Source organism: Megalobrama amblycephala, linkage group LG16, assembly GCF_018812025.1.
Source record: "Megalobrama amblycephala isolate DHTTF-2021 linkage group LG16, ASM1881202v1, whole genome shotgun sequence".
In the NCBI taxonomy this organism is placed as follows: domain Eukaryota; kingdom Metazoa; phylum Chordata; class Actinopteri; order Cypriniformes; family Xenocyprididae; genus Megalobrama; species Megalobrama amblycephala.
Genome location: NC_063059.1, coordinates 7,725,829 through 7,739,957, shown reverse-complemented (window position 1 = coordinate 7,739,957; position 14,129 = coordinate 7,725,829). Strand labels below are relative to the sequence as shown.

Here is a 14,129-nt window from a genome sequence, read left to right as displayed (position 1 = left end):
AATGAAGTTGTGTTTATGAATTATACAGACTGCAAGTGTTTAAAAATGAAAATAGCGAACGGCTCCGTGAATACAGTAAGAAACGATGGTAACTTTAACCACATTTAACAGTACATTAGCAACATGCTAACGAAACATTTAGAAAGACAATTTACAAATGTCACTAAAAATATCATGATATCATGGATCATGTCAGTTATTATTGCTCCATCTGCCATTTTTCGCTGTTGTTCTTGCTTGCTTACCTAGTCTGTTGATTCACCTGTGCAGATCCAGACGTTACTGGCTGCCCTTGTCTAATGCCTTTCATAATGTTGGGAACATGGGCTGGCATATGCAAATATTGGGGCATACACCCCGACTGTTACGTAACAGTCAGTGTTATGTTGAGATCCTGTGTGTTTTCCGGAAGTCTTTTAAACAAATGAGATTTATATAAGAAGGAGGAAACAATGGAGTTTGAGACTCACTGTATGTCATTTCCATGTACTGAACTCTTGTTATTTGACTATGCCAAGGTAAATTCAATTTTTCATTCGAGGGCACCTTTAATAAAATCTATTTTGTGTTATTCTGAAAATAATTGCAATGAAAAGTCTACAAAGAAAGAATATCTTTCTCTATATATACTATTGTTTTATGAATACATTTAATGTAAATGATTATATATTAAATATATAATGAAATATTATTAAATTACATTTATATATACATTTACAGCAAAAACTTTTATCCAAAGCAACTTACAAAAGAGGAACAAAAAAGAACCAGCAATATTCACAATATATTAAATATTATTTAATACATTTTTATTATTATTTAATTAATGCATAATTTTTAAATAATTAAAAAAAAATGAATTTATTGCTAAAAAAATTTTCTTAAAACTTTTAAAATAATACTTTTTTTGTACAGGAAAAAAACGTCAAACCAAGACAGGACAATTACATCTAGAAGTTGTGATGGCTTACAGTAGTTAGCAGAATGTACAGAGGTTAAATAGTTTTTCTAAGGCAGGTGAGCTGAGAACGACCCGTGGTTCATTTGTTGTCCCCAACACCCCTCTGTGCTGCACATGCTCAGCTCTCCCCTCCTGTTTCTCATTCTTTGTTCATGCATGATTTAAGATGAACGCATGAAAGAATGTGGTACCCCTCACGTGAGCGCTGACCTTGCCTCGTTTGCACCTTCTCAAGAAATACCAGAATTAGCTGTCAGTGGATATGGACAGAAAAAAATCAAGGAACATTTAATATCAGTATAAAATTGCAAAAATATTTATTTTTAAATATTTAAAAAGCTATAGATGAGATTCCCTGGTACAATCCATATGGAAATTAAATATTTGATATTTAATATTGCACACAACTTGCATTTTGCGTCTTCACCATTTGGAGGCGCTCTATACAAACCTTTTACGCATATTGTGTGGCCAAAATCTCTAGTAGAGTTATTAACACCTGTTTATGTAAATTTTATTTGTGCTCATGGAAAGTAATTGTTGAAAACTGCAGCATCTCTAGCCGTCTGTGTATATATCCTTGTGAGGAAAGACATTGACTTACATGACACTGAGTTGAATGGCTCCTGTAACAAAAAAGCAGGTAGGATTTTCTTCCTCTGTAGAGACTTATCTGACCTGGATTTGAAGCAGTTCAGCAAACGGATTATGGCTGGTGGCCTTTAAGGATGACATATTGCTACATTCTCTCGGTGGAGCTGGCTGGCACGCTCAGTGGGTGGCATGGCTATGGCAGGAAGCCCAGAGCCATGCCAAAGCCGGGCACTTGACTCCTCATTTCCATGTCAATGGGCCAGTGCTGAGATTTACAATGTGGCCAATTTGCGGCGGTGCAGTTATGGTCCTCGGCCATTCTGTCCACCGTGGAAGATAACAATGATGAGCTGATCTGGTGGGACTGACTCATACCGGCCTAGTTGCCATGACAAGTGTATTTTCTCACGACTGACAGGGCGGAAAGGGGTGTTGTAACCGATGCCGGGTTGTTGAATACCACGGATTCTGGGCAAGGTACAGATTCCAAGGGCTGCCACTAGACAATACACTATACTTTTTAATACTGTGTTCTCTTTCTTGTGGAAATCAATACTATTTAATACTATTTAATCAATACTATTTAATACTAAAAACAGGGGACATTGGCAACACTTTACAGTATTTGTAATTAGTTGACATTAACATATTACCGTATCATGAACTAACAATGTACAGTACCTTTGTAGCATTTATTATACTAGATTAATGTTAATTTGTGCATTATACTAATACATTTTTGACATTTTAAGTCGCATAAATTGACCCATTAGTTCATATCATTAACAAACATGAATGAACAATAGTATTTTTATTAATAAACATGTAAAAATGCTGTTCATTTGTTGGTCCAGGGTACTTAAAGGTGAAATATGTAAGAATTTTGCAGTAAAATATCCAAAAACCACTAGGCCAGTGTTATATATTTTGTTCACTTGTTACTTACAATATCCCAAATGTTTCCAACTATTTGTAAATTGTGAGAAAATTGCAATTTATAACCAAGGCTCCGGGACGTGTGAGGAGTCGCCTTGTCAACTGCGTCATACCCGCGTTACCCTTCGGTTTCCGGTTTTATTTTGTAGAAACCTTGGAAACACCAAAGGATGCTTTAATATATTACATGTTTTAATAGACAAGGGAACAACTGTTTTGATATATTTATAAGACAGAAAACTAATTATTGTTTTATAGCTCAAGATGTTTAGTTTTATTGCTTAAATCTATTTTTTTTTTTTTTTTTTTGCGAGTACCATGCTTTACCATGCCTCAGAGAAAAACATCTTGTGAAGTAGCTAACATAGCATAATCAGATGCAGCTTTATTTTTAGTAACAGTACTACAGAATTTTCTCCATCATACAATATGTTTTTAAATGAATTGCATGCCATTTATCAACACAAGCCATCCAGCATTTAATATGATAGGCCTATTCTAAAATCGATCTATCTTACTGCAGTGTGCAACAAGTGCCTCATAGCAGCCACCGAGCAAATGCACAGAGTAACATTACAACATAATTTTCAACGCACTCAAATGTATCTAATATGTAAGGTGGCCCAGTAGTGCACAACACAACGAAATTAAAAAAGCAAACATAAGTTCACAACACAACGAAATCAAGCCACAGCACAACGGAATAAAGCCACAACACAACGGAAATGCTCCCGACCACTTGGGGGCTCTGAGAGCTCGGTAATGTTAGTATTCCTTGCCACTGTTCTATAAAGTCAGCAATCTTACAAAGATATCAATACGATTAGTTTTAAGTATGTAAACATTGTATATCGACATGAAATATTAATTAAAAACAAACTACGTGCACAATAGCTTCATATTTATACTTGTGAATGATTTGACGCGATACCAGGAAGCATGATGAAGGGAACGTCTGCCAATTCCTCCAAGTCGTTAAAACGTATAATTTGTATTCATTACATTGACTTTGTTTAACATTTAAAAACAGATATGTTCAAATTCCAAAGCTTGTTAGTTCCTGTTGGTAAGACTGACAAACTTTGTAATTTGAATATGTCTGTTTTTAAATGTTATAAGTAATTTTAATGAATACAAATTATAGGTTTTAACCACTTGGTGGAATTGGCAGAAGTCCGTGGTAGCACGTCAACATCATTCACAAGGTATAAATATGAAGCTATTTTGCACGTAGGTGATTTTGAATTAATATTTCATGTCGATATATGGTGGCTACATACTGTTAAAACTAATTGTGGTATTGATATTACTGCCGACTCTATAGAACATTGGCAAGGAAAGCTAAATTTACCGAGCTCTGAGAGCCCCATAGTGGTCGGGAGAATTTCCGTTGTGTTGTGGCTTTATTTCGTTGTGTTGTGGCTTTATTTCGTTGTGTTGTGGCTTTATTCCGTTGTGTTGTGGCTTGATTTCGTTGTGTTGTGGCTTTATTCCGTTGTGTTGTGGCTCGATTTCGTTGTGTTGTGAACTTATGTTTGCTTTTTTAATTTCGTTGTGTTGTGGCTTTATTTCGTTGTGTTGTGGCTTTATTCCGTTGTGTTGTGGCTCGATTTCGTTGTGTTGTGAACTTATGTTTGCTTTTTTAATTCCGTTGTGTTGTGGCTTTATTTTGTTGTGTTGTGGCTTCATTCCGTTGTGTTGTGGCTCGATTTCGTTGTGTTGTGAACTTATGTTTGCTTTTTTAATTTCGTTGTGTTGTGCACTACTGGGCCACCATAAATATGATAAACAGAGCTGCGTTACCTCATACTCATGACCGGAAAAGTGGAAGCGGCGCCAGCGACTGTGTCATAATAAAAGTTCCGCTGCTCGCGGAATGTTGTGCAATCGCTCCAGCGGCCTCGTTCAGCTCCCACAACACTCGGTCCTGCTCTGCTTCATACTAAAGTAACGTTAATAATCGCATCCATGAACATGATTTCTTCCCGAGTCCTATCCCGATTATTTTCCACCGGCTGTGAGGTGAAGACCACATCTCCCAAGATTCCACGCTCAATCTTGGTGTCATCAAGCTACGCATTTGTTTTAAATAGGCCTCTAGCGACCTCTAACGGACAGAAAATATTACATATTGCACCTTTAATGCATTAACTATGCTATCGTTTTTTCCAGTATTCTTGAATCTATTTCAAGATGATGAAGTAGATTTGAAATACAATTTTTTTATAACATTATAAATATCTTTACTGCCACTTTTGATCAATTTCATGCATCTTTGCTGAGTAAAAGTATTAATTTCTTTCAAAAAATCTTACTGATCCCAAACTTTTGAGCCCTATTTTAGTGTTGCCGTAAACTCAGAAATTAGACCTTAGCTTTAAAGTCTTAGTGACATTGTCTGTTTAGTCAAACAACATCCTCCTTTATTTCTAAGAAGACACTAATTGTTTTCACTCAAGACTCTGCTTGGGGGGTCAGATTTGAGCATTATGAGCAGCAAATGCATCCTCTTTTGTCAAAGTCAAGAGGGTTAATGGTCCATTGCAGAAGGGCAAGACAGAGTGGTGCTAATGTCTTAAGAAGGACAACAAGAAAGCCTTCTCTCTAGCAGTGTTGGGGTAAGTTACAATATTGCATTACTCCCTAAAACAGGTAACTAATAAATGCAGCTTTGGTGAGCACTTTCTTTCAAAAACATTAAAAAATCTTACTGACTTTGTATTAATTTTTAAACTGTCCTAGAAAGGTTGATTCTGTTGTACCCCTTTGTTCACTCTCTGAAGGAATGTCATCATCTTGAGTCTAATTGGTTAAGGGTCTTACCATGGCCACATTCCTTGAGATTTTATGTGCCTTGTATGCTGCCCCCCTTTTCAAACCAAACCATGTATTTCTGCTGCCTGAGACAAATGTGTCCCATTCTGCCATGACAGTCGTCAATAGCATCATTGTGTGTGGATGAGAGGGAGCTGTAATCTCTGCCTTGGGGCTTCAGATCCCAAGAAAGACTTGAGCATTTCCGCCTGCTGTGTCTCCCGCACTGGGATGTTACTGTTAAACGTTCCTCACAGTTCATCCTTGCCCTCTTCCTGCTCCTCTGGCCCCTCCACTTCCTGTTGGTAAAGGGGCAACCCTGTTGATTTACAGCTTGGTGAGTGAGGTAGGTGAGGGTAATTTATAGCCCAGGAACCCTCGGCTGTGTCTGAGCTGGACGGGACAGTCTATTTATAATCTTTGGCAGGGGTGTGTGGGGAGTAGTGAAAGTAGCGCTGGAGAGAAAGGAGAGGAATACCATACAGCTATGTTTGGACCACAATGGCAGCTGGGTTGCCTCGCTAGTATTGGTTCAAGTGTGTGTGGCACTGGAACATTTGACCCTCAGTGCTATTTACTGTTCAAGGGAGGCTAATGTCTCTCATTGGGCACGTACACACTGCAAAGTTTCAGGAGTGACAAACGCATTTAAATGCGGGAGTGAGTCCCCTAAATTATTGTTCTAGGCTATGTGTATATGGACCACGACTCACTCCCGAAACCTGTGATGATTGACACCATGGTAACGGTGTTTTGATAAAAATTAACAAAAATATGAAATTAACAACACAGTTTGGTTATACTGTGTAGAATTTTTGTAAATGCGGTTGTCACTGTGTGTGTACAGAACAGGATTAAGCACTAAAAGGTGAACTAACAACTGAATTTAGCTGCAGTGAGTACTTGGCCATTATGACCATCTGTCTAATATGCTGTTGGTCCTCCTCGTGTTGCAAAAACAGTGCCGAACCCCTGAGGCATGGACTCTACAAGAGCCCTGAAGGTGTCCTGTGGTATCTGGCACAAATATTAGCAGCAGATCCTTCAAGTCCTGTTGGTTGTGAGGTGGATTGAACTTGTTGGTCCAGCACATCCTACAAATTACTCAACTGCATTGAGATTTGGGGAATTTGGAGGCCAAGGCAACACCTTGAACTCTTTATCATGTTTCTTAAAGGAACACTCCACTTTTTTTGAAAATAGTTTTCCAACTCCTCTAGAGTTAAACAGTTGAGTTTTACTGTTTTCGAATCCATTCAGCCGATCTCCGGGTCTGGCGGTACCACTTTTAGCATAGCTTAGCATTGTTCATTGAATCTGATGAGACCAATAGCATCTCGCTCAAAAAAATGACCAGAGTTTCAATATTTTTCCTATTTCAAACTTGACTCTTAGTTACATCATGTACTAAGACCGACGGAAAATGAAAAGTTGTGATTTTCTAGGCCGATATGGCTAGGAACTATATTCTCATTCTGGCGTAATAATCAAGGAACTTTGCTGCCGTACCATGAGTGCAGCAGGCGCAATGATATTACGCAGACCCGGAGATTGGCTGAATGGATTCGAAAACGGTAAAACTTAACTGCTTAAGTTGGAAAATGAGCCTATTTTCAAAAAAAGTGGAGTGTTCCTTTAAACCATTCTTGAACAATGTGTGCAGTGTGGCAGGGTGCATTATCCTGCTGAAAGAAGCCACTTCCACCAGGGAACACCATTGTCATGAAGGGGTGTACCTGGCTTTTAGGAATGGTGGTACGTGTCAAATTTACATCCACATAAATGGCCGGACCCAGGGTTTCCACAGCAGAACATTGCCCAAAGCATCACATTCCCTCCACTGGCTTGTCGTTGTCCCACAGTGTATCTTGATGCATTCATTTTAAAGATCTGTACTCTTACTGTATGTCAACAGTTGTCTTAGATGTTTCTCCTAAAATTTCTTGGTAGAAATACAACGGAAACAAACGAGACAGTAGATACTGAAATGAAACAACTGAAAACTCCATTAAGTCTAAGCATTAACATTTTTCTCTGGGAAAACACTTGTTGGCTGTGTTGTTCTGTGTTTTCATGCAGAGTAGTTCAGTGTGACTTTGAAACCTTAGTTTGAGAATAAAAGATACGGCTCTGAAATCAGTTCTGGCTCATCAAGTTGGTTATTTTTGGCTCTGTACATCAAAGGAAAACAGACCCTTGACTGAATGACCGAGTCTAACGTAATGACTCTGCCTAATCAATTTTATCTTCAATGCTTATTTTTCTGTGATGTCCTACAGTATGTCTCTTCTGTGTACATGCAGGAGTCTCCTCAGGTCCTGTCTCCATGGTCTGAATCTATGACCCAGCTAATAAAGAGATTAGATCAGCTCAATCTGGATATAGAGGAAGCGCTCAGTGCTGGCTCCTCCCCCTCCGACACACCCAACACCGCCAGGAGACACACCGCTAATGACAGAGCATTCCTGCAGGTCACTCTTTTTTTCTTTCTTGTTAAATATAATGTAATTAGTTTGTTGATTAACTCTTTCCCCACCATTGACATAAATTTCCACAATTTGTGAGAACTCTTCCCCGCCATCGATAAAATTTTCCGGCTTTCCGTGTTTTCACTGTTATATGGTAGGGGGTGCTAGTACACATCTTCTAAAAGAGTACTGAATCTCCTGATCAAACACATGCGAAGAAGATGCAGAAACAAGCAATATCATATGTAATCATATGCAAATGTAAAATAACACGATCACCAACATTAAACAGCATATAAATCATTAGGGGTGTTGATGGACACAATCTACTCCATCTATGTTTTGATCATCATTCTGAATCTAATCCAGATGTAGTCTTTGACAAAAACGTGATTTTCTCAGCTTTTTGCTCAAAATGTTCCCTTTTGAATGAAACTTGAACTCTGGCGGGGTAAGAGTTAATGGGTATTTCTTGGTAAATATTTTGCTGTAGCTTCCTTTAAACAGGCAGAATCTTTTCATCGGCTGGATTTTATCTGAATCACAATCTGTATTCTATTCTATTCTATTCTATTCTATTCTATTCTATTCTATTCGAGATTAGTTGATTGGTTCACACTTGTGAGTGTAGATAACTGATAAGAATTCAGTGGGAATATTATGTTGTCTGATATTGCTTGATGTGCCAGTGCATGGCGTCTGTCTGTGACATGGGTTACATAGAATGTGCTGCATGCTGGCAGAGAGTAGACCAGACTGGTGACACTAACACAGAGGTCCATTGTCTTGGGAGCTTGCCATGGGGAACTTTCAATGCAAGTTTAAAAAAAAAAACCTCATGCAAGCTCGCGACATAACTACCCTGTAGCAAGGGTTCACAGCAAGACAAAAGTGCCTTTTGGTTCCTCAAGACAACGATGTCTTGTGCTTGGGGTCTGTTGTTCTGTTTATATCACCATGTCCATTAGGGGTGGTCAGCAGAATGACATGATGGGTTTCAGAGCCCTCACCACAACCATTCCTGGTTTTTAACGAGAGACAAGATATCCCTTTGCATGCTGTTCTGGAACAAGGTCAACAATTTTTCTCTCAAGTTCTTCTATTTTTGATAGTTTTTGGGCTCTTTACAATGGTCTGTTGAGTTTGTGTCTTAGCTTCTCTATTCTTCTCATAGTCATCTCCAGAGGTCATCCATTCCAGACAAAGTGTGTCCCGTCACATGCTAAAAGTTGTTGTGCTGTCGTTGCAGAGCGGAGTTGTGGGGGTGAACCAGTCCCTCAACTGGAACAACATGGCCAGAAGAACCGACACGAAGGAACGGCACGGCCAAGAAAGACTTGTGGGAGCCACTTCCTCTCTGGGGAGATCACATGGTAAAAAGACAGAGGTGAGCATTTGAACTTACTCAACTTGATTTTTTTGTGTTATATTGAATTGTTTTCCTCAACAGTCTCCTCAAAAACTATGTAGGTACTTCAAAAAAAAAAAAAGTTGGAATCTAATTAGCAGAACAGAGCAAATCATTAAGAGAAAAATAAATTTGTTGTTATGTCATATTGATGGTACTGGTATTTAGAACTCAGGATTGTTAGTATCTAATTTGGCTTTACCTAAGAAGAGTTGATCTGTATATAGACCATGTGATCAGTTGCTTAAGCTTTCTCTGTGAAGTGTTTCTTAATGAAGACACTGTGTGTCAGTGACCAGGGCATATGTTCATTTTAAGAAGCTTCTGAGGTTGAGGTTTGATGGTCTAGGATTGCATTTCTAATGGCTTTTTCAGCATTAGTGGGGCTGACTTAAATAGATTTTCCCCTCGCTAATCCAAACAGGATTCCCCCTTAGTCTGGGGAATTGAATTAATGAATTCAGGGCGACACCAAAGGAAGACTTTTAGTGGGCCATTTAAGGCCATCACATCTTGTTTGGATTCCAAACCAGTGTAGCTTAGCTTAAAGGATTAGTCCACTTTTAAATAAAATTTTCCTGATAATTTACTCACCCCCATGTCATCCAAGATGTTCATGTCCTTCTTTCTTCAGTCAAAAAGAAATTCAGGTTTTTGATGAAAACATTCCAGGATTATTCTTCTTTTAACCGGTGATTTGTAAACCCCTAAACATGTTGTATGATGAGATTTCTGATAGTTGTTGCAATGAGTCTTGTGTTTTTCGGTTTTGATTGGTCAAGCTCCTCAAGTTTGCTACATACAGTATAACATATTTAAAGTATGCAGCTTGTCTGTTGTGAAGGTAAGGGCTTTGTTTCTAGTTGTACATGCCTTGTAAACATTTGGAGTTTGTTTGTAACGGGACAAGGCATTCTCAAACAGAAATTAAAGAGGCCTGTACGTGTCCTGCTGTTTAGAACAAGCACAAGGAGATCTGACAACTCAGCGATTTACGAGTTTGGGGTTCGTGTGAAAGATGCTGAAAGGAATGTTCTGTCATTCTGGAAACAAGTCGGACATGCAAAGGATGGAAAATAAGACTCTTCACGGACGATCACCGCAGCTGATTTACAGCTGTCTTAGTCCAGCTTCAGATCGACCGCAATTTATGGTGGACTTTGTGGACTTTTGTCTCAAGCCACCCTTGCCTAGCGAAGACAGAGAAAACAAGCAATCGCCAGCTCTTCCTTTAAGCTCATCATGAATATTTTTCATTTCAAAGGCACGCACTCCCTTGCATTGTTCCCAAAACAATATCCGATGAACAACAGTGGGTTTAAATGAGCACAATATCTGTGGGAATTTGGTCCTTTTCCGTCCGGCTAGAGAACTGGGCCAGATGTGTTTGTTTAATCTCCGCATAGCAGAAGCAGCACTGGTACATTCTGTGGTCCGTGCATGGGAACCCTGCTAAAGGCCTCTGGCATGGGGATCTGGGAGGTGAGTGCGTTTATTAGACTGTGTGAGAGCACAGGAGAGAGAGAGTTGAAGAGGGTAATTGGATTGGAGGGGGTAATAGAATGATTTGGCTTTGTGCACTCTGACAAAATGAAGTCTTGAGGTTCTTGGAGAAGATTAACAGGTCAAAAGCTCCAGAGGCATGTGGAGGCCTTCAGTCCAGTGGAATGAGTGTAGGCCACCCTCATGTAGATGACAAATCCAAATTTGGAAAGCTCCCTTGGCATTTTACCAACTGTCTTCTAACATTAAAACAATTTGTGATTCTCATCAAGCCTGTTATCCTAGTTCACCTCTTGACCAAGTCATGAAGAAGGTGTTTCTGTAGTCACAGTTCTTGAAGGTCTCATCTGATCTGATTTAAAAAGAGAGAAACAATTTTACAATATCCATTGCTATCAGGGTTGGTCAAAATCTTTACGAGTTGGCTCCATTTTAATTTCGTGAGTTGGAATTTTATTCAACCTCAATTCAATTCAAATTCAGTTCTGAAAAGCACACAGCCCTAGTCTCCATCTTAACTTCTCTCTACTCTCGCTGTGACGTACATAAACACAGACTTGTATTATTTCTGGCTAAAATGTGGTTGGCAGCTTTTGCTTTTGAATTATTTTTTTAAGCCAGTTATTGGAAGGTGAAAATCTAGCTTGTCTGGTGAAAGCCATATCAGCTACTTTGAAACTGTTCATGAATCAACACTGAGAGAATGTTTATGTTGATATAGTCAATGTTACGAGGAAGCTGTACGTCATAAATATGACTCACAAGGATCCGGGCCAATGTAGCCCATCTATTTATTAGTGCAATAACATCAACCACTGTGAAAGAGGTTGTTTCAGTCAATCACGTCACTACTACACCCACACCATACAGTTGACGCCGTCATAAAATCTTTAAAGAAAACATACGGCTCAGAATGCTTGTTAACTTGGAACCAGCTTTTATTTAAGATGTTGTAAGCCCCTGTTTTAACGTAGCTTCCATGCTGTAAAGAACCCACTGTGGAGGCTTAGCCATATTTTACATTACATTTACACTTATGCATATAGCAGACGCTTTTATCCAAAGCAACTTACAAAAGAGGAACAAGCTGACAGACTTTTTTCATCATTTTAATGTGAGAGTTCACACAAAAATTTAAATTCTGTCATCATTTACTCACCCTCATGTCATCCCAAACCCTTGAGACTTTATTCTACTACTTATTGCTTCTGAGATATATATATATTTGTTTGTCCATACAATGAAAGTCAGTGGGGTCCAAAGTTGTTTTCATTTTAGGGTGATCTATCCCTTTAGTTTGCTTAATTATGTGTTGGTGGCTCGTTTAGAATTAATAAACCTTTGAATCATTGTGTGAACTCACAAATGCTTTGGGAAAACGCTTCCCCACTGCCTCTAACCTATTCCTCACCCTCGATCTATTGTTGTAAAAGCTTGGAGGTGCTGGTGAGCGATGGGAAGCTGAGTCTTCTCCATCCATCTGTGTGGAGGGTCCACGCCGGCCCTCTAACTCCCTGCGGGGTCCTCGGTTGGGGCAGGAGAGGGGAGCTAAGCGGCTCAATGGGATGAAGATAGATTACGGGGCCAAGTGCAGCTCAGGAGGCCAGGATTTGTTCTGCTCCAGCAGAGGTTAAGTCTCAGTTTGGGACGTTGGGTGAGGAGCGACCCTGCAAAGTGTCAAAATACGGCTGGGTTGAAAGGCCAATGCTGTGAGCTTTTGCTCTTTTTTCTTTTCCTCTCACTTTTTTTGTGGGACTCTTTTAATTCCTTGTGAATCTGCATGAGCTGGGAGTTACAAAAAAAAATTCACTGTGAGAACTTTTCAGTATCTGACTTCAAGGTATATTTCACCTTTCTTTAACTAGAAATGATATACTAGTTAATAGAGTATTGTGGGATTCGTTTTAAGCTGACTCTATTGTTTACATTATAACAGTATCAACTTTAGACATGTGACTTCACATACTCTCATTGAAAACAATCATAACATCCTTCTCAAAGATTCCCAAAACATTGCTCATCAGGGTTTGTAAATATAGCAGCACGTATGCCGTCAGTGTGCGAGTTCACATTTCCTGTGACAGAAAATAGAATGCTTTATGTAAACACCATCCGATGACCTGTGATTCCCCCGAAGGTTCGCCTGGCTGTCGTTGAGGATTGGGGTTACAACACCATTTGTTTAATTGTAATATATAATTGCACATGCAGCTACCCATCTTTATAATTGTATTTATCTTATATATAAACTGTGTCAGGAAAAAAATAATAATTTTAATTATGTAAGCAAAACTCTTAAGCAAAACATGGTCAGGTCAAAGTGTCTGAATAATTTTTGGTTCCCAATTTTTTTTTTGTTTTATCAATTTTACTGCTAGTCCACTATATGAAGAATTTTTTTGGCATAATATGTCACAGTTTACTTTATTTTGCTATCCTCACTTACATAAATGAACTATAGTGTCCTGCACCCACTAGTAAAAATATATCCAAAAAGGTAACACTTTACTTGAAGGGGTGTGCATATGACTGACATGACACTTTCATAATCATGACATGACATGTGTCATGAATATGAAGGAGGTTTTATGAATGTTTATAACAACTGTCATTAAGTGTCATTCGCTCAATTATGTCATTTTTAATGCAAAGATGACATTGTTTGAGATGTCACCGAGTTATGACATTTACTTGACATAAACCAATACAGTTCATAACCTGTCAGTGTCTTTGTCATGATAACTTGACATCATTTAGCTTTATGGGTTAACATTGCATTAAACTGTCATGTAGTTGGTTTTGACATGAGGCCATTATAATAGTGTCATAAATATGTATCTTGAGCTCAAGTACAGTGGTACAAATTAAACTTGTCATTAAAATGTCATTAAGTGACAAAACTCTGACAAATAATTTTATAACAGCATCATGACTATTTTTCATTTCATGTTTTTTTTGTTTTTGTTTTTTGTTTTTTTAAGTTTCCTTCCAACAGAAGGTCAGATAATAGACAGCATTTCAAATTTCATAAAAAAGATTACACTGCATTATAAAATAATGGTAACACTTTATTTTAGGGTCTTTTAAACTAGTTGCTTATTACTATTAGCATTCATATGGCTAAAATATTGGCTGTTTGAATTAGTAAATTAAAGCACATATTGAATGCTTTTATTCTGCAATGATGCTTATTCTACATTCTTAATCCTACCCAATACCTAAACCTAGACAATTTACTATAAGTAAGCAGTAAATTAGAGAGTTTATAATGTTAGGGAAAAGTCATTAGATTAATCAGTTTATATATGTGTTCCCTATACTGAAGTGTCTATTCATCAAATAATCCTGTAATGTAATGTTAACCCATAACAGCTAAGTAGTTTTTGTAAGTTTGTATACATTAAATGTTTGCTATGTCATGTTTATGATCAGGTTATTAGAATGT

At 38.2% G+C, this 14,129-nt stretch overlaps 1 protein-coding gene across 2 annotated transcripts in view; it reads left to right on the top strand.

The window, feature by feature from the left end:
* stard13b (StAR-related lipid transfer (START) domain containing 13b) overlaps positions 1-14,129 on the top strand; it is a 106,365-nt gene that overhangs the window by 9,586 nt on the left and 82,650 nt on the right. Inside the window, exons 3-4 of one of the 2 annotated variants that reach the window (XM_048160092.1) lie at positions 7,609-7,776; positions 9,023-9,160. In XM_048160092.1, the coding sequence (XP_048016049.1) occupies positions 7,609-7,776; positions 9,023-9,160 (306 nt within the window). Of the gene's footprint in view, positions 1-7,608; positions 7,777-8,828; positions 8,847-9,022; positions 9,161-14,129 lie in introns of those variants that run through there. The other variant, XM_048160093.1, reaches the window with a different exon arrangement.